Source organism: Oncorhynchus mykiss, chromosome 26 (assembly GCF_057628025.1).
Source record: "Oncorhynchus mykiss isolate SJ-2025 chromosome 26, ASM5762802v1, whole genome shotgun sequence".
Lineage (NCBI taxonomy): Eukaryota > Metazoa > Chordata > Actinopteri > Salmoniformes > Salmonidae > Oncorhynchus > Oncorhynchus mykiss.
In genome coordinates, this window is record NC_143047.1 from 4,781,064 (window position 1) to 4,802,089 (window position 21,026).

Here is a 21,026-nt window from a genome sequence, read left to right on the forward strand (position 1 = left end):
TGCTACTGATTCCGCAATGTGGTTAGTCTTTACGACTGAGACCACAAGTTTGTGTTTCGGATTCCTGTTAAGTAACAGTTAGCTGAAAATGGAGCAGGCTAACGCTAGCAGTTCAAGCCCACCAGTGTTTTTATCCATGGCTGAGCACAAATACTTCAGGTGTTAGATGATTTCCAGACAATCACATGAAGATAAGGGGGAACTGGAAAATGGACAGAAATTTGTCTGCCCTAAATGCACTACCATCAAGCATTTTACAGAACAGATCCTTCGGCTGTTAGCTCGTCTGTGAGAAAAGGAAAATCTGCTTTCTAAGTACACTGACCTTGCTGTAACCCAGGAAAATAGAATCTCAGTTTTAAATGCTATAGCAAAGCTGCCGATGAGATGGCCGGCGTTGATCTCAATCCAACGGACAGATGTTAAGCTCAATTCTTTAGCCCATGGAAGACTGGATATTCATAAGGCGTAGGAGATTGGAGAGATAGTCTGGCCACCCATCTATCTGAGAAAATCCGATCCAGCTATCAAACAACTTTGCCCCACTTGAGATGGACCTACCAGCCCCTGGAGTCAGGACAGATCCTGGGTGTATACCAACAGCCAACGGCCGCCCAGTGGCATCCTCCTCCACGGCCACCACAGTTCAGAAGGTTGTTTCCCCATTCCATCAGTACCACAATCATTGTGGGCAGCTCAATGGTGAGAGAGTTTGGCCTGCCTACGGTCTGTGGAGCACTGTCACCCAGGAACCTGTGTCCATGACATCAACTCTCTCCTGCCCACGGTTCTGGCCAACTACTCCAATATTGACACCACCGTCACTCACGTAGCCTTAGTTTTAGGCGATCTGAGGAACTTAGGGAGGACTGCAAAATGTTTTTAAAGACCCTCGCTAGCACAGGGAAGAGAATAATCATCTCTGGCTCCCTCCCGTGCTACCAAAGGGGTTCGGTACATTTCAGACGACACTTTGCCCTAAACAAGTACCTGAAAAAGCTTTGCAACGACAGGAATGTTTTTTTTTGTGGGAGCAACCAGCACCCACATGGGGTTACAGTGTTATTTCCAGAAACATCTCAAACCGTTTTAGAGACTGACAGACAGGGTTTGGTAGTGCTCCAGTTCTGCCTGTCAGAATAACCAACTGAGTGTAACGAAAAGATCGGACCAATACGCAGCTTGGTAATTGTTCATGATATTTAATAGAACGGAACACTTAATGACAAAAAACAACAAAAGAACCAAAAATGAAACCGAAACAGTTCTGTCTGGTGCAGACACACTAAGCAGAAAATATCACCCACAACTAAAATGGGGAAAACAGGCTACGTAAGCATGATTCTCAATCAGAGACAACGAACGACACCTGCCTCCGATTGAGAACCATACCAGGCCAAACACAAAAACACAACACAGAAAAAATAACATAGACTACCCACCCCAACTCACGCCCTGACCAAACTAACACAAAGACATAAATAAAGGAACTAAGGTCAGAACGTGACACAGAGGACTTGGATACCATATCAACTCCTATAGAAATGGCACTACGGTTATTGTGAGTAACCTAATTGATGTTCCTTTAACTCCGCTTGAGTTTATAAAAACTGTGAACTCCTACCATTCTGGTAGATTGGAGACTGTCAGAAAACGTGGTTGTAACGTTAATAATTTGGTTTGTATTTTATTGGTTACCTCTAGGCAGACGCCCCACAGGCAGAGTGGCCCACACTCATTTAATATGGGACTTTTAAATGTTAGAGCAATCACTAGTTAAACCATTCTCATGAATGACCTCATTACCGAGCTCAAAGTTGTTTGCATATTTCTCACTGAAACATGGCTGTGTTCAGGATGTAGTGCCACTCTTATTGAAGCCTCCACCTGGACTACAACTTTTCATATTCTATTGAAAAAGGGTGGGAGGACAGCCTCTATTTTTACTATTGCTCTCGGGTGTTAGGCCATTTAATTTGGTGACTTTTGGTCTGTATAGGCCACCAATGCCCTGCCCCACTTTCTTTACTGAATTCTCTGAACTATTGTCTATGTTTCTTGAGAACTATGATAAAATCATTGTGTTGTGTGACAGAGACTGACTCCAAGGCCTTTGAATTTCTGAATCTTTTGAGCTCTATAGACTTTATCTAACATATTACTGGGCCCACCCATAACCGTGGCCATACTCTGGACCTGGTTATTACCATGGGGCTTTCTACTGGGCCCACCCATAACCGTGGCCATACTCTGGACCTGCTTATTACCAAGGGGCTTTCTACTGTGCCCACCCATAACTGTGGCCATACTCTGGACCTGGTTATTACCATGGGGCTTTCTACTGGGCCCACCCATAACCACATTATTAAGAAACACTGTCTTACATCTGAAGTTGATACAGATATTGAGTGTATGAACAATACTCCATCACCTATTCTGCCTTCCTCTTGTGATGATTTCGTTGATAACTTTAATAGCAAATTAAGGGCAACCATTGATGCCATAGTTCCAGAAAAGTTGAAAAAGGCAGCATCCATATGGAGAGCCCCTTACATGAGTGATGAAACAAATAAATTAAAGAGAATGGAGAAAGGCAGAGCTGAAGTGGAGAAAGTCAAAGTTGCAGGTCCGTTTTGATATTCTGAGAGAGACACTTGGAATATATAACAAGGCAATTAGAAATGCCAGACAGGCAAATTTTTGTAACTTGATCACTAATAATCAGAATAATTAGAGAGCTCTTCTCAACCATTGATGGCCTGATAAATCCATCAGCCCATCCCCCGTCTAGCCAAATAAATCCAACAGATAATCCCTGGGCTTCAATACCTCTTTTGCCAATTGGCCTGGACCCTTTGCTACCAACACAGAGCCCCGCCGATCCATCACGACTGGTCTGCCAACGTAACTGTCCGAGGTGGTTTCCACAGGCTCCCCCGTTGCGACATTCCCCTGAGGCCCATCTGCTAGCCTGCTGCTAGCCCCGGCCTGCTAGCTGTCTGAATCTCCATGCCTCCAGCTCACCTAGCTACTCACTTGACTCTACACATGCCTCTCCCTAATGTCTATATGCCTTGTATATTGCTGTTTTGGTTAGTAATTATTGTCTTATTTCACTGTAGAGCCTCCAGCCCTGCTCAATATGCCTTAGCTAACATTGTTGTTCCACCCCCCACACATGAGGTGACCTCACCTGGCTTAAATGGAACTTCGAGAGACAAAAACTCTCTCATCGTCACTCAATGCCTAGGCTTACCTCCACAGTACTCACATCCTATACAGACCCTTGTCTGTACATTATGCCTTGAATCTATCCTTCCGTGCCCAGAAACCTGTCCCCTTACTCTCTGTTCTGAACGCACTAGACAACCAGTTCTTTTAGCCTTTAGCCGTATTCTTATACTACTCCTCCTCTGTTCCTCTGGTGATGTAGAGGTTAACCCAGGACCTGCAGCCCCCAGCATCACTCCCATTCCCCAGGCGCTCTCATTTGTTGACTTCTGTAACCGTAAATGCATATGTTTCATGCATGTTAACATTAGAAGTCTCATCCCCAAGTTTGTTTTATTCACTGCTTTAACACACTCCGCCAACCCGGATGTCCTAGCCATATCTGAACCCTGGTTCAGCCACCCCAAAATCCTGAAATTTCCATCCCTAACTATAACATTTTCTAACAAGATAGAACTGCCAAAGGGGACGGAGTTGCAATCTACTGCAGAGATAGCCTGCAGAGTTCTGTCATACTATCCAGGTCTGTGCCCAAACCATTTGAGCTTCTACTTTTAAAAATCCACCTATCCAGAAACAAGTCTCTTACCGTTACCACTTGTTATAGACCCCCTTCAGCCGCCAGCTGTGCCCTGGACATCATATGTGAATTGATCGCCACCCATCTATCTTCAGAGTTTGTACTGTTAGGTAACCTAAACTGGGACATGTTTAACACCCCAGCCATCCTACAATCTAAGCTAGATGCCCTCAATCTCACACAAATGATCATGAGCAACAGCAACTCGCCCAAGCCTTCCCCATTTCTCCTTCTCCCAAATCCATTCAGCTGATGTTCTGAAAGAGCTGCAAAATCTGGACCCCTACAAATCAGCCGGGCTAGACAATCTGGACCCTTTCTTTCTAAAATGATCTGCCGAAATTGTTGCCACCCCTATTACTAGCCTGTTCAACCTCTCTTTCGTGTCGTCTGAGATTCCCAAAGATTGGAAAGCAGCTGCGGTCATCCCCCTCTTCAAAGGGGGGGACACTCTTGACCCAAACTGCTACAGACCTATATCTATCCTACCATGCCTTTCTAAGGTCTTCGAAAGCCAAGTCAACAAACAGATTACCGACCATTTTGAATCTCACCATACCTTCTCTGCTATGCAATCTGGTTTCAGAGCTGGTCATGGGTGCACCTCAGCCACGCTCAAGGTCCTAAACGATATCTTAACCGCCATCGATAAGAAACATTACTGTGCAGCCGTATTCATTGATCTGGCCAAGGCTTTCGACTCTGTCAATCACCACATCCTCATCGGCAGACTCAACAGCCTTGGTTTCTCAAATGATTGCCTCGCCTGGTTCAGCAACTACTTCTCTGATAGAGTTCAGTGTGTCAAATCGGAGGGTCTGTTGTCCGGACCTCTGTCAGTCTCTATGGGGGTGCCACAGGGTTCAATTCTTGGACCGACTCTCTTCTCTGTATACATCAATGAGGTCGCTCTTGCTGCTGGTGAGTCTCTGATCCACCTCTACGCAGACGACACCATTCTGTATACTTCCGGCCCTTCTTTGGACACTGTGTTAACAACCCTCCAGGCAAGCTTCAATGCCATTCAACTCTCCTTCTGTGGCCTCCAATTGCTCTTAAATACAAGTAAAACTAAATGCATGCTCTTCAACCGATCGCTACCTGCACCTACCCGCCTGTCCAACATCACTACTCTGGACGGCTCTGACTTAGAATACGTGGACAACTACAAATACTTAGGTGTCTGGTTAGACTGTAAACTCTCCTTCCAGACCCATATCAAACATCTCCAATCCAAAGTTAAATCTAGAATTGGCTTCCTATTTCGCAACAAAGCATCCTTCACTCATGCTGCCAAACATACCCTTGTAAAACTGACCATCCTACCAATCCTCGACTTTGGCGATGTCATTTACAAAATAGCCTCCAATACCCTACTCAACAAATTGGATGCAGTCTATCACAGTGCAATCCGTTTTGTCACCAAAGCCCCATATACTACCGACCATTGCGACCTGTACGCTCTCGTTGGCTGGCCCTCGCTTCATACTCGTCGCCAATCCCACTGGCTCCATGTCATCTACAAGACCCTGCTAGGTAAAGTCCCCCCTTATCTCAGCTCGCTGGTCACCATAGCATCTCCCACCTGTAGCACACGCTCCAGCAGGTATATCTCTCTAGTCACCCCCAAAACCAATTCTTTCTTTGGCCGCCTCTCTTTCCAGTTCTCTGCTGCCAATGACTGGAACGAACTACAAAAATCTCTGAAACTGGAAACACATCTCCCTCACTAGCTTTAAACACCAACTGTCAGAGCAGCTCACAGATTACTGCACCTGTACATAGCCCACCTATAATTTAGCCCAAACAACTACCTCTTTCCCAACTGTATTTAATTTATTTATTTATTTTGCTCCTTTGCACCCCATTATTTTTATTTCTACTTTGCACATTCTTCCATTGCAAAACTACCATTCCAGTGTTTTACTTGCTATATTGTATTTACCTTGCCACCATGGCCTTTTTTGCCTTTACCTCCCTTCTCACCTCATTTGCTCACATTGTATATAGACTTGTTTATACTGTATTATTGACTGTATGTTTGTTTTACTCCATGTGTAACTCTGTGTCGTTGTATCTGTCGAACTGCTTTGCTTTATCTTGGCCAGGTCGCAATTGTAAATGAGAACTTGTTCTCAACTTGCCTACCTGGTTAAATAAAGGTAAAATAATAAATAAATACAAAAAAAATGAAACCTACCAGGTACAACCCTAAATCCGTAATGGGCACCCTCGTAGATATCCTCCTGACCAACTTGCCCTCTAAATACACGTCTGCTGTCTTCAACCAGGATCTCAGCGGTCACTGCCTCATTGCCTGCGTGCATAATCGGTCCACGGTCAAACGACCATTCCTCATCACTGTCAAATGCTCCCTAAAACACTTCAGTGAGCAGGCCTTTCTAAACAACCTGGCCTGGGTATCCCGAGAGGATATTGACCTCATCCTGTCAGTAGAGGATGCCTGGTTGTTCTTTGAAAGTGCTTTCCTCTCCATCTTAAATAAGCATGCCCCATTCAAAAAATGTAGAACTAAGAACAGACATAGCCCATGGTTCACTCCAGACTGCCCTTGACCAGCACAAAAACATCCTGTGGCCTTCTACATTAGCATCGAACAGCCCCCGTGAAATGTAACTTGTCAGGGACCAGTATACTCAGTCAGTTAGGAAAGCTAAGGCTAGCTTTTTTCAAACAGATATTTGCATTCTGCAGCACTAATTCCAAAAAGTTTGGGGACACTGTAAAGTCCGTGGAGAATAAGAGCACCTCCTCCATGCTGCCCACTGCACTGAGGATAGGAAACACTGTCACAACCGATAAAATCTACGATAATCGATCATTTCAATAAGCATTTTTCCACGGCTGGCCATGCTTTCCACTTGGCTACCCCTACCCCAGCCAAAACCTCAGCACCCCCTGCAGCAACTTGCCCAAACCTGCCCCGCTTCTCCTTCACCCAAATCCAAAGACCTGATGTTCTGAAAGAGCAGCAACACCTGGACCCGTACAAGTCAGCTTGGCTAGATAATCTGGACCCTCTCGTTCTAAAATTGTCAGCCAAAATTGTTGCAACCCCTATTACTAGCCTATTCAACAGCTATTACTAGCCTATTACTAGCCTTAGAGCCCCAAAGATTGGAATGCTGCCGCAGTCAGCCCCCTCTTCAAAGGGGGAGACACCTTAGACCCAAACTGTTATAGATCTATATCCATCCTGCCCTGCCTTTTTAAAATCTTCAAAAGCCAAGTTAATAAACAGATCACCAACCCTTTCGAATCCCACCGTACCTTCTCCACCATGCAATCTGATCATGGGTGCACCTCAGCCACGCTCAAGGTCCTAAAAGATAACCGCCATCGATAAAATACGGCACTTTGCAGCCGTCTTCATCGACCTGGCCAAGGTTTTCGACTCTGTCAATCATCACATTCCTATCGGCAGACTCAATAGCCTTGTTTTCTCTAACGACTGCTCGCCTGGTTCACCAACTACTTCTCAGATAGAGTTCCGTGTGTCAAATCGGAGGGCCTGTTGTCCGGACCTCTGGCAGTCTCTATGGTGGTGCCACAGGGTTCAATTCTCGGTCCGACTCTTATCCCTGTATATATCAATGATGTCGCTCTTGCTGCTGGTGAATCTCTGATTCACCTCTTTGCAGACGACACGATTCTGTATACATCTGGCTCTTCTTTGGACACTGTGCTAACAAACCTCCAAACGAGCTTCAACGCCATACAACACTCCTTCCGTGGCCTTCAACTGCTTTTAAATGCTAGTAAAACTAAAGGCATGCTCTTCAACTGATCACTGCCCGCACCCTCCCGCCTGACTAGCATCACTACCCTGGACGGTTCTGACGTAGAATATGTGGACAACCACAAACATCTAGGTGTCTGGTTAGACTGTAAACTCTCCTTCCAGACTTACATTAAGCATCTCCAATCCAAAGCTAAATCTAGAATCGCTTCCTATTTCACAACAAAGCTTCCTCTAAACATGCCCTCGTTAAACGGACTATCTTACCGATCCTTGACTTTGGCGATGTCATTTACAAAATAGCCTCCAACACTCTACTCAGCAAATTGGATGTAGACTATCACAGTGCCGTTTTATCACCAAAGCCCCATATACTACCCACCACTGCGACCTCTATGCTCTCGTTGGATGGCCCTCACTACTTATCCGTTGCCAAACCCACTGGCTCCAGGTCATCAATAAGTCTTTGCTAGGTAAAGCCCCGCCTTATCTCAGCTCACTGGTCACCATAGCAACACCCACCCGTAGCACGCGCTTCAGCAGGTATATTGCACTGGTCATCCCCAAAGCCAACACTTCCTTTGGCCGCCTCTCCTTCCAAGTTCTCTGCTGCCAATGACTGGAACAAATTTCAAACATCTCTGAAGCTGGAGTCATATCTCCCTCTCTAAATTTAAACATCAGCTGTCAAAGCAGCTTACTGTACCTGTACACAGCCAATCTGTAAATAGCCCACCCAACTACCTAATCCTAATATAATTACTTACCCTCTTGCTCTTTTGAACCCCAGTATCTCTACTTGCACATCATCATCTGCACATATATCACTCCAGTATTAATGCTAAATTGTAATTATTTTCACCTCACCCCCCTACTCTTCTACATTTGCACACACTGTACATAGATCTGTCTATTTTTATTTTCTTATGTGTTATTGATTGTACATTTGATTATGTGTCACTCTGTGTTGTTGTTGTTTTTGTCACACTGCTTTATCTTGGCCAGGTCGCAGTTGTAAATGAGAACTTGTTCTCAACTGGCCTACCTCTTTAAATAAATATATTTTTATTTTATTTTTATTTTATTTTATTTTAATCCTACCCCCACAAACCCATGTGAACTTTCCTCTACATCTAAATGTGATGAGTTTAAAGCATTAGGCTGGGTATCAGTCAAGCAATACCTGTTGAGAAGTTTGATGATATGTGCCCTAAGCCTACCACTTAAAGGCACTATGGAGTTATTTTCCCTGGTTGACACAGGCATGCTCAGGAAAGTGATATCACCATTTATACCTGCACTCTCGATCCTATCCACAACACCTTCTTCAAAGCAGTTTTTATTTGCATATCTGAAGAAGTGTAAGCTCTGGTTAATCCCTCCCTGTTCACAGGCACTTTCCTCACTGCACTAAAAACTGCTGTGGTGAAATCCCTTCTGAAGAATCCCTTCAATGTTTGGCCAATCTCCAGCCTTCCATTCTTAATCAACATTTTGGAGAAATTGGTTTTCAAGCTGATTTTTTTTAAGTGCCAACTATATTTTTTGGGCCCACCATAGCACAGAGATGGCCTTAGTTAAAGTGGTACATGATCATAGAACCAACACAGATGCCAAACAGCTCTCTGTCCTTGTACTCTTGGATTTAAGTTCTGCTTTCAACACTGTTGACCGTGACGTTGTTCTGGATAGACTGGAGCGGTGGGTTGGCCTCTCGGGTCCTGTTCTAAATTGGTTTAGGACCTATGTAACCAGTCAATAGTTTTTTTTGTCACCCCTTGTGAACATAACTCAGAGAAAATACATATCACATGTGGCATTCGACAAGATTCGATTTTCGGTCTGAAACGGTTCAGTTTATACATGTTACCCATTGGCAGCATTATCAGAAAGCACAGCCCTGATTTTCAATGCTACACAGACAAAACACAACTTTACATTTTTGTGTCACCAGAGGATTGTTGCTCCACGGATAAATTATGAGACCGTATTAGTGATTTTGTATGGCTCTCAACTTCCTCCAGCTAAATCAAGACAAGACCAAGGCACTTATTGAGCCAAAGCACAGAGAGAATCTGCCATGAACATTTTAATTCACGGGCTATAAAGATAAAACACCAAGTTAAAAACCTAGGTGTTATTTTAGATTCTGAACTCCATTTCGAATCACAGATTAGGAATGTGACCAAAAGTAGGTTTTTACCACCTAAGAAACATTGCCAAGGTGCAGCTGTTTCCCACTCAGGCTGATACAGAGAGACTCATCCATGCTTTTATTACATGACTACTGTCATGCTCTCCTGTCTGGTCTAACTAAGAAAGCCATTGGTCAACTGCAAAACACACGGAATGCCGCAGGAAGGGTACTGACCAAGACCAGACGGACAGCACACATTAACTGGTTTTAAAGTCTCTGCACTGGCTGCCTGTGAGTTTAAGATTACATTATAAGATTCTTCAATGTGGTTTTTAAATACAATTCTTCCAATATAAGAATTGTACACTCTAATACATGTGAGACATGCTTTTAAGTTATGTACCCAGTAGGTCTCTCAGGTGCTCAGGCCTTTTAACTATCCCAAAGCCTAGGACCAAGAGGCATGGCGAGGCAGCCATTAGTTACTGTGCCCCCAGCCTCTGAAATAGCCTGTCGGCCGAAACTGTAGACTGTGTTCGGGACTGGTGAAGATGAAACAGGCTGAGGCTGTTATCAGCGGGCAATCTGATAACTCTGCTGCCTATCAGATAACAAGCTCACAGCAGGTGCGTGAGACAGTTTAAACAACTCGGTCTGTGAAAAAATTAAAATATCCCCCCTTTCTCTTGAAGATAAGGAGGACTGAGTACTTTTGTGGGCGTCCACTTGTTCTGTTACAGTTATTGTAAAATTCCACTGATTGGATCAGCACGGCACAATATCGCTGTGTAAAAGGAGGATCCAATTATTAGATCTGATGTTGTGCTGTTTCTATGGAAACACTGGTGTGACTGAACTTTGGCTCTGCCCTATCTCTTTTCATCCCTTTCGCTACCTGTTGTGCAGTAAATGGAGTCCTGCAAAAGCACTAACAAAATCAACTGTGTGTGTGTGTCTGTGTCTCCCCACAGGGCCAGCTACTACAGAAAGGGTGGGCGCGCCATGCTGCCTGTGAAGTGGATGCCTCCGGAAGCCTTCATGGAGGGGATCTTCACATCCAAAACGGACACATGGTACGTTTCATTGTAACACACTCCCAATAACACTTTAGTTATCTTGAATGTCACCCCCTTTCATTTCACCGCTCCAGTCTACCTCACCTCCCTCTCTCTGTCCTAATGGAGAATATGCTTTTTCACCTTTTGAAAGCCTCACTACTTTCTCCCTCTCTCCTTCACCCCTGTCACCTTTATGATTCTTTCCCTCCCCCCATCTCCTTCTTCCTCCTACCTCTTTCCCCCTCTCTCTCAGGTCCTTTGGGGTGCTGCTATGGGAGATCTTCTCTTTGGGCTATATGCCCTATCCCAGTCGCAGTAACCAGGAAGTGTTGGAGTTTGTCACCAGTGGGGGAAGGATGGACCCTCCCAAAAACTGCCCAGGGCCTGTGTAAGTCCAATATACCACCAAAACTATCACACTTCACCCAAACACATGTAGCAGATGTGAGCTAGCAGGCTAGAGAATATTGAAAAGTGAACTGTCGCTCAGTCAACTTCCCCCCCTTTCTGAACTGACACTCAGACAGGGATGGAACTTATTCTGTTACACACATAACACACCCTCACACACAGTATACAGTTTCACCCATGCACACACAGTATGCAGACTTACACAGGGATTCAAGCGTACACACACACACTCGTACACTCGCACACACCCATAACTTCTCAAACTATCACGTGCTCGCCACCCTTTTCTTCTGTGATAATTTTTTCACACAAAAACAGACACAATCCCCATGTAGTAAACTTCATCATGACTAGCTCACATTACCACAGCATATTACACAAGAGGCAAATCAGCCCTGCCAATAAAAAAAATAGCTTGAGTTGATGTCTCGGTGGGGTACCCCAGGGTTCAGTTTAACCCCCACTGACTTTCCAACAGTAATCACTCAAACTAGCGGGATGTTACACTTTATTGACATCATTGTGTGCGAGTTTGTCAAGTGTATTAGTGAATGGGGGAACATGTTTTTTAACTGTTTGTCAACGTGTGGTCTCGGATATCCCAGATCTTGGAGCATCGTGAGCTAGGCAGCAAAGGCACAAGGTCTGGGGAGAATGTCAGCTTCTCTTGTACATTTCAAAAGGACTCTTCAGACAGCCAATTCTCCAGACAAATCACAAGTTTCGGTAGGCGAGGCTTAAAATGCAGGCAGGAATTGTGCTCATGTTTAGCTAAGGTTGCAAGTGGATATGGCAGTGACGTTATCGGTGACACTTCCAATTTCTTTCCCAACTGATGCCGCAACAGACGTTTTGTACAGACGCTTTAGCTGGAGCATTGATACATTGCCAGAAGTAAACCGTCTGTCTAGAGACTAGTCAACTTGCGCAAAGTTCAAATAGAATAAACATTTTTGAGTGTGTGTGTGTGTGTGTGTGTGTGTGTGTGTGTGTGTGTGTGTGTGTGTGTGTGTGTGTGTGTGTGTGTGTGTGTGTGTGTCTCCCTCTCTCTCAGGTACCGGATAATGACACAGAGTTGGCAGCATCAACCGGAAGACAGGCCCAACTTCTCCACCATCTTGGAAAGGATTGACTACTGCTTACAGGTAGGGAGCGTGACAATTGAGTCAACACCTCTGCACTTGAAATGTGCTCAAGTATTATTATGACTGTCTAACTGCCAAGAGATTATTTTAGTATGTTTGACTATTTTAAGAAGTGACATAGCTCATAACCTGTCTGTCCGTGTAAAATCTGTATTCCTTTTTGGAATTTCTACAAATTCAGACATTGGTAATGTTAATATCATAATTTGTTGTTCACCATTGTTCGTGTCTAATGCTAGTAACATTGCTCCTCTATCCTCTCGAGGACCCTGATGTGGTGACTGTTCCCTTGCCTGTGGAATATGGCCCCCTCCCTGAAGAGGAGGAGCGGGTACCCATGCGCCCTGAGGACCCCATGGCCTCCCCCCTGCTGGTGTCCACTCTGACGCCTGACGGTGTGGGCCCCGCACCGTCAGCCCCGAAGCCCACCGAGGAGAACCGAAGAGTTGAACAACCCCTCCTCCTTACCAACCAGCTCCCCGAAACCTGCAAGCCCCAGGCGATGGCTCAACAACCCCAGCCCCACCCCCAGACATTCACCATGACCACAGCCACCTCCAAGGCACCTCCCCCCATCTCCACCCAGCAACCTAACCCAGACGGTGGCCACGTCAATCTGGCCTTCACCCAGGGCCACCCTGGGGATAAGGAGGGTCGCAATGGGAAACCCACCAACCTGTGGAACCCCACTTACGGCTCCTGGTTCCTCCAGCTGCAGCAGCAGAAGAAGCAGCATCATCAGCAACAACCGCAGCAACAACAACAGCTGCAGCAAAAGCAGGAAACAGTGGGCAGTGGAGGTGGGGGAGTTGGAGGTGGGAGGGTGCCAGGCGAGGGGCAGGAGCACAAGGGACGGACTGTGGCCGAGGCGGTGGGGGCCCTGAGTCTCCAGCACCAGCAGCACAAGCATCAGTTCCAGCCACCATACCCCTTCCATCCACAGCAGCAACAGCAGTTGCAGCTCTTACATCACCAGCAGCAGCAACAGCAGGGGTTCTGCAGGCCGCTTTTGCCACCTCCGCCACCACCCCAGGCTACCTCCTTGGGTACCACTGATCCTACCCCGCTCCTGTTAGATTCGGCCACCCTACCCCCGGTCCCACTATTTAGACTTCGCAGATTCCCCTGCGGGAACATCGGCTATGGCTACCAGGAGCAAGGGTTACCCCTAGAGGCAGCCCACCACCACCAGAATCCTGTCTCTGTCAACCCCCCTCCTCCACCGCCCCCTCCCCCACCACCCGTGGCCCTCCAGAGAGGAGTGGCGGGGACCCAGCTGTCGCTGAGCCACTCGACGACGGCCAAAGCCGAGGACAGCCTCCCTCTGCTGGTCACCATGGGGACGGTGCAGGACCCGAGGCTTCCACGGATGGAGGGCCACAATGCCACAGTGCTTTAACCCCTCCAACCACCAACCTACACCTTGGAGACCGTGTGTACAGACAGATAGGCATACAGCCAGACATGATGATACACCGTGCAACACTGTGTCAGGACACCTTACGACCAGCCCTCCCGTCTCGACACCTTGGTTTCATCCACCGATTGGATCAAGCTATTGTATTGAGTCCAAAACGTTTCATCCCAATGACATAAAATGGCTGTGGAAATTACAGTGGGGTGTTAAAGCACATTGGAGAGCTGCAAAGGACCACTAAGAAGAAAAGCTTATTGGTTGTTGGCTAGGAAAACAGGAACAATGTACATGTTGCAGCACTGGCTAATGTTCAGTAGACAATTGTGGCAGGACGGTTAGATGTTTCCATTCGGTTGCTAATTTCTTTGCAATGTGTTCACGAGCCGACCGCTCATCTTCGCGGCTCTGTCGATGTCAACGTAGCCTTTCACATGGAGTCATGCTGGAAACACACAAACAGAACATACATACACATCTGCTAGATGTCTAACTGACTGTAGCATTAGCTAACTTCTTCTCTAGCTGTCATTCATTGCGGGTTATCTATTTCATTGGCAATTCAGGCCTTGGCAGTTGATTCATCAATCAGAAACAATTTTCCCAAAATATGGTGAGAGTCGGAGACTGGATTCCTGAGTTTTTTTGTGGGTTTTTTTTACAATGAAGAAAAAATGTGTTTGTTGATGCTTGCTTGCCTGCTTGTTTATTTATTAATTTGTCTATTTATTATTTGGGAGCTCTATAAATTATTAATACACCAACCTTATCCAATTTAGTTTGACATACTGTACATGGGTTAGCTATTTTACTTTTTTTTGCACTAATCTTTGTCCAATGTCGACTTAATTGAATTAATATCAACCCTTGTGAACAATGGCCAATGCACTGAATGGTATTTCAGATAGTTGGAATCAGTACTCATGGTGATGTAGGTTGCTATGGTATGAGGGTGGGAGTGAAAGGGAATTGTTGGGGGAGTGTAACGGTGCCATGAGTATGGGAGTGGCTGTCTTTGCAATTTAAGGTGTGTGATTAGGTGTGTTTGAGCGAGAGGGAAAGAAAGACGGACAGAAATATTTTTCTTAGAAGGGCAATACTATGGAGCTTACTGTACACTGATCTTAAATGTTTATTCAGGCAAGTTCACCTTCCATTTCTCCTTAAATATGTTTTATATGTATATAATATGGCCCTCTATGGAAAGACAGAAATTACTGTTCCATGGATTCTTATATGTGGCAATTCATTTAAATGAAAGTGGTGGTGTCCATATACTTTTGTATATAAAGTACCAATCAAAAGTTTTAGAATACCTACTTATTCAAGGGTTTTTCTTTATTTTTGCTATTTTCTACATTGTAGAATAATAGTGAAGACATCAAAAATATGAAATCACACATGAAATCATGTAGTAACCAAAAATGTGTTAAACAAATCAAAATATATTTTATATTTGAGATTCTTCAAAGTAGCCAACCTTTGCCTTGATGACAGCTTTGCACACTCTTGGCATTCACTCAGTCAGCTTCACCTGGAATGCTTTTCCAACAGTCTTGAAGGAGTTCCCACATATGATGAGCACTTATTGGCTGCTTTTCTTTCACTCTGCTGTCCAACTATTCTCAAACCATCTCAACTGGTTTGAGGGTGGGTGATTATGGAAGCCAGGTCATCTGATGCAGCACTCCATCACTCTCGTTCTTAGTCAAATAAGACACAGCCTGGAGGTGTGTTGGGTCACTGATATTGAGATGTGTCTGTTACTTGATTTGTGTGAAGCATTTAATTGGGTTGCAATGACTGAGGCTCATCTGAGGCTGGTAATGAACGTATTCTTGTCACGCCCTGACCTTAGTTATCTTTGTTTTCTTTATTATTTTGGTTAGGTCAGGGTGGGACAAGGGTGGTTTGTTTTGTTTTTGTATTGTCTAGTGGTTTTGTTTGTCTAGGGGTTTATATGTCTATGGTTATCTGGATTGGTTCTCAATCAGAGGCAGCTGTTTATCGTTGTCTCTGATTGGGAACCATATTTAGGTAGCCATATTCATTGGGTGTTTTGTGGGTTATTGTCTATGTGTAGTTGCCTATTTCAGCACTCAATTTATCATAGATTCACGTTAGTTTTGTTTTTGTTAGTTTGTTTAGTGTTCTTCGTTAATAAAAGAAGAATGTATTCAAATCACGCTGCGCCTTGGTCTCCTCACTATGACGGATGTGACAGAATACCCCACCAAACAAGGACCAAGAAGCATGAAAAGGAGGAGCAGCATTTAATGGGGAGATGGAACTGATTTAATGAGGAAATATTGGATGGGGCAGGACCCTGGACACAGCCGGGGGAGTATCGCCTTTCTGAGGAGGAAAGAGAGGCAGCGAAAGCGGAACGGCGATACTACGAGGAGAAATACCAGACAATAGAGGAACGGCGACGATATGAAGGTACACGGCTAGCACGGAAGCCCGAGAGGCAGCCCCAATATTTTTCTTTGTGGGGGGGCACACGAGGAGATCGAGGTGATGATCCATGCAGTGATGGTCCCCGGCTGGGGTCTCCAGCGACGGTCCCCGGCTGGAGTCTCCGGCGACGGTCCCCAGCCCAGGGTCTCCAGCGAAGGTCCCCAGTCCGGGGTTGCCAGCGATTATCCGCAGTAATGAGCCTCCGGCGATGATCCACGGGTCAGTGCTACGAGGGCGGAGGGCTCAATGTAAAGAAGGGGGGCAGCGTCCAGAGCCAGAGCCGCCACCAAAGTTAGATGCCCACCCATAGTTGCCTGTGTCAGCACTCGGTTTATCATAGCGTCACATTCGTTTTGTTATTTTTGTTTGTTTGTTTAGTGTTCTTCGTTAATAAAAGAAGAATGTATTCAAATCACGCTGTGCCTTGGTCTCCTCACTATGACGAACGTGACAATTCTCTGCAGCAGAGGTAACTCTGGATCTTCCTTTTCTATGGCGGTCCTCATGAGAGCTAGTTTCATCATAGCGACTGCACTTGAAGAAACTTTCAAAGTTCTTGAAATGTTCCATATTGACTATTAAAGTAATGATGGTCTGTTGTTTCTCTTTACTTATTTGAGCTGTTCTTGCCATAATATGGACTTGGTCTTTTGCCAAATAGGGCTATCTTCTGTATACCACCCCTACCTTGTCACAACACAATTGATTGGCTCAGATACGTTAAGAAGGAAATAAATTCCACAAATTAACTTTCAACAAGGCACACCTATTAATTGAAATACATTCCAGGTGAGTACCTCATGAAGGTGGTTGAGAGAATGCCAAGAGTGTGCAAATCTGTCATCAGGGCAAAGGGTGGTTACTTTAAAGAATCTAAAATGTAAAATATATTGTGATTTGTTTAAAAAAATTTGGTTACTACATGATTCCATGTGTTATTTCATATTTTTGATGTCTTCACTATTATTCTACAATGTAGAAAAAAGCAAAAATAAGTAGGTATTCTAAAACTTTTGACTTGTACTGCATATACAAAAGTATGTGGACACCTCTTCAAATTAGTGGATTCAGCTAATTCAGTTGGAATCACGATTCTGTGCTTCCAACTTTGTGGCAACATTTTGGGGAAGGCCCTATTCTGTTTCTGCATGACAATGCCCCCCATGCACAAAGCGAGGTCCACACAGAAATGTTTTGGCGAGATCAGTGTGGAAGAACTTGACTGGCCTGCACAGAGCCCTTTCCTCAACCCCATCGAAAACCTTTGGGATTAATTGGAACGCCGACTGCAAGCCAGGCCTAATCTCCCAACATCAGTTTCCGACCTCACGAATGTTCTTGTGGCTGAATGGAAGCAAGTCCAAGCAGCAACATTCCAACATCTATTGGAAAGCCTTCCCAAAAGAGTGGAGGCTGTTATCGCAGCAAAAGGGGGACCAAATTCATATTAATGCCAATCATTTAGGAATGAGATGTTAGAGAACCAGGTGCCCACATACTTTTGGTCATGTAGTGTATACTGGACAATATTGAATAGGTCTTTACCCACAAAATACTATTTTGAAGAAATATATGTTCATAAATCTGCATCATTTTTCTACTTGAAGAAGAGTGTTGTAGAATATAAAGTATTCTGATTGAAAAGTTTGAACCCAAATTGCTTGTGGTCCACTTGTAAATGAATCTATGGGAAATATTTTGAGGATCTAACTTCTTACCCCATTGGTCATCAACCATGTACACATTTACTGTACATTCAATGTGCATAGTGTCAACACTGTCAATGCAATCTGCTTTTATACATTCAAAGACACATGTTTTATGTGATCATTACTTCATTATAATGTGCAATCGAATCAACTTTCATGTACGTAAGTCTCAAATGGGTACATGAAGATGAGTGCTAGCCTATGCTCAGCTAAGAGGAAGGTGATTTGAGTGTATCCAGGAAGTGCCAATGTGTCAGTTGTTTGCCTGTCTGCTTGAATATGTTGTGTTAACCCTTTGCTTGTACCCTCTTTCATCAAGCCTTACAAGCTGTTTTATAGACATGTAGTGAAGACATTTGATAATTTGACATAAACTGATTTATATTTATATATATTATATTATATCTGTATTTCTGCCCAAGATGGCAAAATAAGTACATGAAATGACACTGAGAATCGATAGAACATTGCTCGAAGATTCCCAAAAACGATAACATTCAAAATGATAGAATTTTTCCTTTGAGGTGCTCTCTGGCTTATGAAAGAGGGTTCACGTAACATGTTGCACACTTTTTCCAATCGGCTGTGTGTTCACATTATATGCGGTTTCTTTGCAGCAGCACATGTCTCCGTTGCTCCTTGTAAAAAACATTTGAACTTCAGCTGTAAAATGTTGTAATTATAAAGTATTGTACTATGACTCTAGTAAACCCTGTAAGTTGCCCTTCAGATGACATCTGCCAAAACTGAATAAATTACTATATAATGACTATTGCTTGGCTGCTACCATACTTGACTTAAAACCTGTTAAGGATATGGCAGACACTCTAAAGATTCTAAAACCGTTGGAATTATGTCTGTAAGTATAGCAGAACTCACAGGGCAGGCATTCTTCCAAACTAGTTTTTGTGGCCATGAAAGTTGGAGCAACTTTGACGTCATGGCCCCCACCCTTCCCAACCAGCTATGATTCTGGGGACACTTTCTATCTCTTCCGCTAGATGTCCTCTTTCATTAGAGCTTCAAATCGTTCAAATCCCGAGAATTGACCCTATGGGAGTGAAATTAGTGCGTGCCACGAGAGAATAGGTTGTGCGTATGGGCGCGAATTGGTCCCAGCCATTCCTTTGTTTCCAGCACTCAAGAGAAGGGCAGACGATGGCCGATTGAATTGAAGTTTGTTTTGCATGTCTAAAACATCATAAAGCTTGCTTCTGCACTTAGTTTGACCTGTTTAGTCGACATATAATGTGTAATTTTGAAGTTTTGATGCGCAACTTATCCGGACCAGAGGACGTTTTGGGTGCATTTCAGCTGATGTTATTAGCAGTAGCTAATACAAAGACGCAAGACTTGAAACCAAACGATGTATTGGGTAAGTATGAAGCCTTCCAGAACATTCTGAACGAAGACCATCGAAGGTAAGGGAATATTTATGCTTAAATCTGTGTTTCTGTTGACTCCAACATTACGTAGAAATGTAGCTTGGAACTGAGCGCTGTCTCAGCATATGGAATAGTGTGCGATTTCTGTAACGTTAAAAATAAATCTAACACAGCGGTTGCATAAAGAAGCAGTGTATCTTTCTAACTATATGTAGAACATGTATATTTAGTCAAAGTTTATGATGTCTATTTACGTTCTTGCCGCGCTACATAGATTTCCTGCGGGCATTTTTGAGTAATTTCTGAAGGTGAACTCACTGTAAATCGACATTTATGGATATAAATGGCATATTATTGAAAAAAAAAAATATGTACTGTGTAATATGTCATATTACTGTCATCTGATGAAGATTTTCAAAAGGTTAGTGAGCGATTTATTTTTTAATCCTACGTTTGTTGATTGCATGTTTTGGCTATTGAAATGAGCTGTGTCTGGTGGTGGTTTTACATATATATGTGCTATGTTTTCGCCGTAAAACATTTTAGAAATCTGACTTGCTGGCTAGATGAACAAGGTGTTTATCTTTCATTTGAGCTATTGGACTTGTTAATGTGTGGAGGTTAAATATTTTTAAGAATATTTTTGCGTTCCATGCGCCACCGTTTCAGCTGAACGTGGGAGGGTTGATCCCCAATTGGGAACCAGTATCGTAGACAGGTTAACTCACTCAAACATACAGCTCATTTCAAACTTGATTTGCAGTATTTTACACATTAACAGTCAGATAAATATTTGTTTAGTCCCTATGGCGAATGCAAAACACAGCAACTAGACTCCCTCCACAGGTGAATTAGGACTTCCTACACAATATTGTTAGAGGCCTTTAATTGTTCAGACTTAATTAGATAATTTTCATAATTACATATTTCTTGGGGAAGTCACGCATCTCTCAAATTCACATCCAGTATTTTTCATGGACCCCGATAGAGTTAGAGTGTAACGTAATCGCTGGGAGTCAGGAAGCAGGTGCAGAAGGCACATTTATAAATAATAATAGGTAGATAAACAAAACATGAAGCGGCCTGAACGAGACAAAACCAACTGCCTGATGACTGAGGCTACCGTGGGCTAAATAAAGGGAGAGTAATCAAGGTGATAGTCAGATAAATATTGGTCATGAGGTCCAGGTGTGAATAATGATAGGGAGCAGGTTTGACTAATGATGGTGCTAGGACCGGTGGTTAGTAGACCAGCGACGTTTGAGCACCAGAGAAGGCGAGTGGGATTAAGCATGACAGAGGTAGTCACCCTACTTCTAGTTTTCACTATAAAGTAGTGTGCAGTAGTTGAATCAACAAAGAAAGTGAACAAAATACACTTAATACAAAACTGATGGAATTTGGCCCCGATACGAGAACTGTTGAGCCCCATTTTGTAATCAAACAAAAACGTCAACAGACAGTCCGCCCACATGGGAGGTTTGGTGGAGCCAAGAAACGAGCAGTGAAATTAGAATATAATCTTTATAGGTTTTTGGATTTAAGAAATACCCTTTTTGCCACTATTCCATTATTTTATGCACACACACACACACACACACACACACACACACACACACAATTACCAAAATATACACATTGGACATGACCAGAAATTAAAACAAAACTGTTTGTTGCGCATACACACATAATGACTTTTATAAGAAACAGCTTCCATGTGAATTTTAACTTGTGTT

The 21,026-nt window shown here is 43.9% G+C and overlaps 1 protein-coding gene across 2 annotated transcripts in view; it reads left to right on the top strand.

The window, feature by feature from the left end:
- LOC110506268 (ALK tyrosine kinase receptor) overlaps nt 1–18,671 on the top strand; it is a 167,324-nt gene extending 148,653 nt beyond the window's left edge. For both annotated transcript variants that reach the window (XM_021585704.3, XM_090221732.1), the window contains 4 exons: nt 10,680–10,781; nt 11,020–11,154; nt 12,232–12,322; nt 12,588–18,671. In XM_021585704.3, coding sequence (XP_021441379.3) covers nt 10,680–10,781; nt 11,020–11,154; nt 12,232–12,322; nt 12,588–13,721 — 1,462 coding nt within the window. In that variant the 3' untranslated portion in view covers nt 13,722–18,671. The remainder of the gene's footprint in view (nt 1–10,679; nt 10,782–11,019; nt 11,155–12,231; nt 12,323–12,587) is intronic.
- The last annotated feature ends 2,355 nt before the right edge of the window (nt 18,672–21,026 follow it).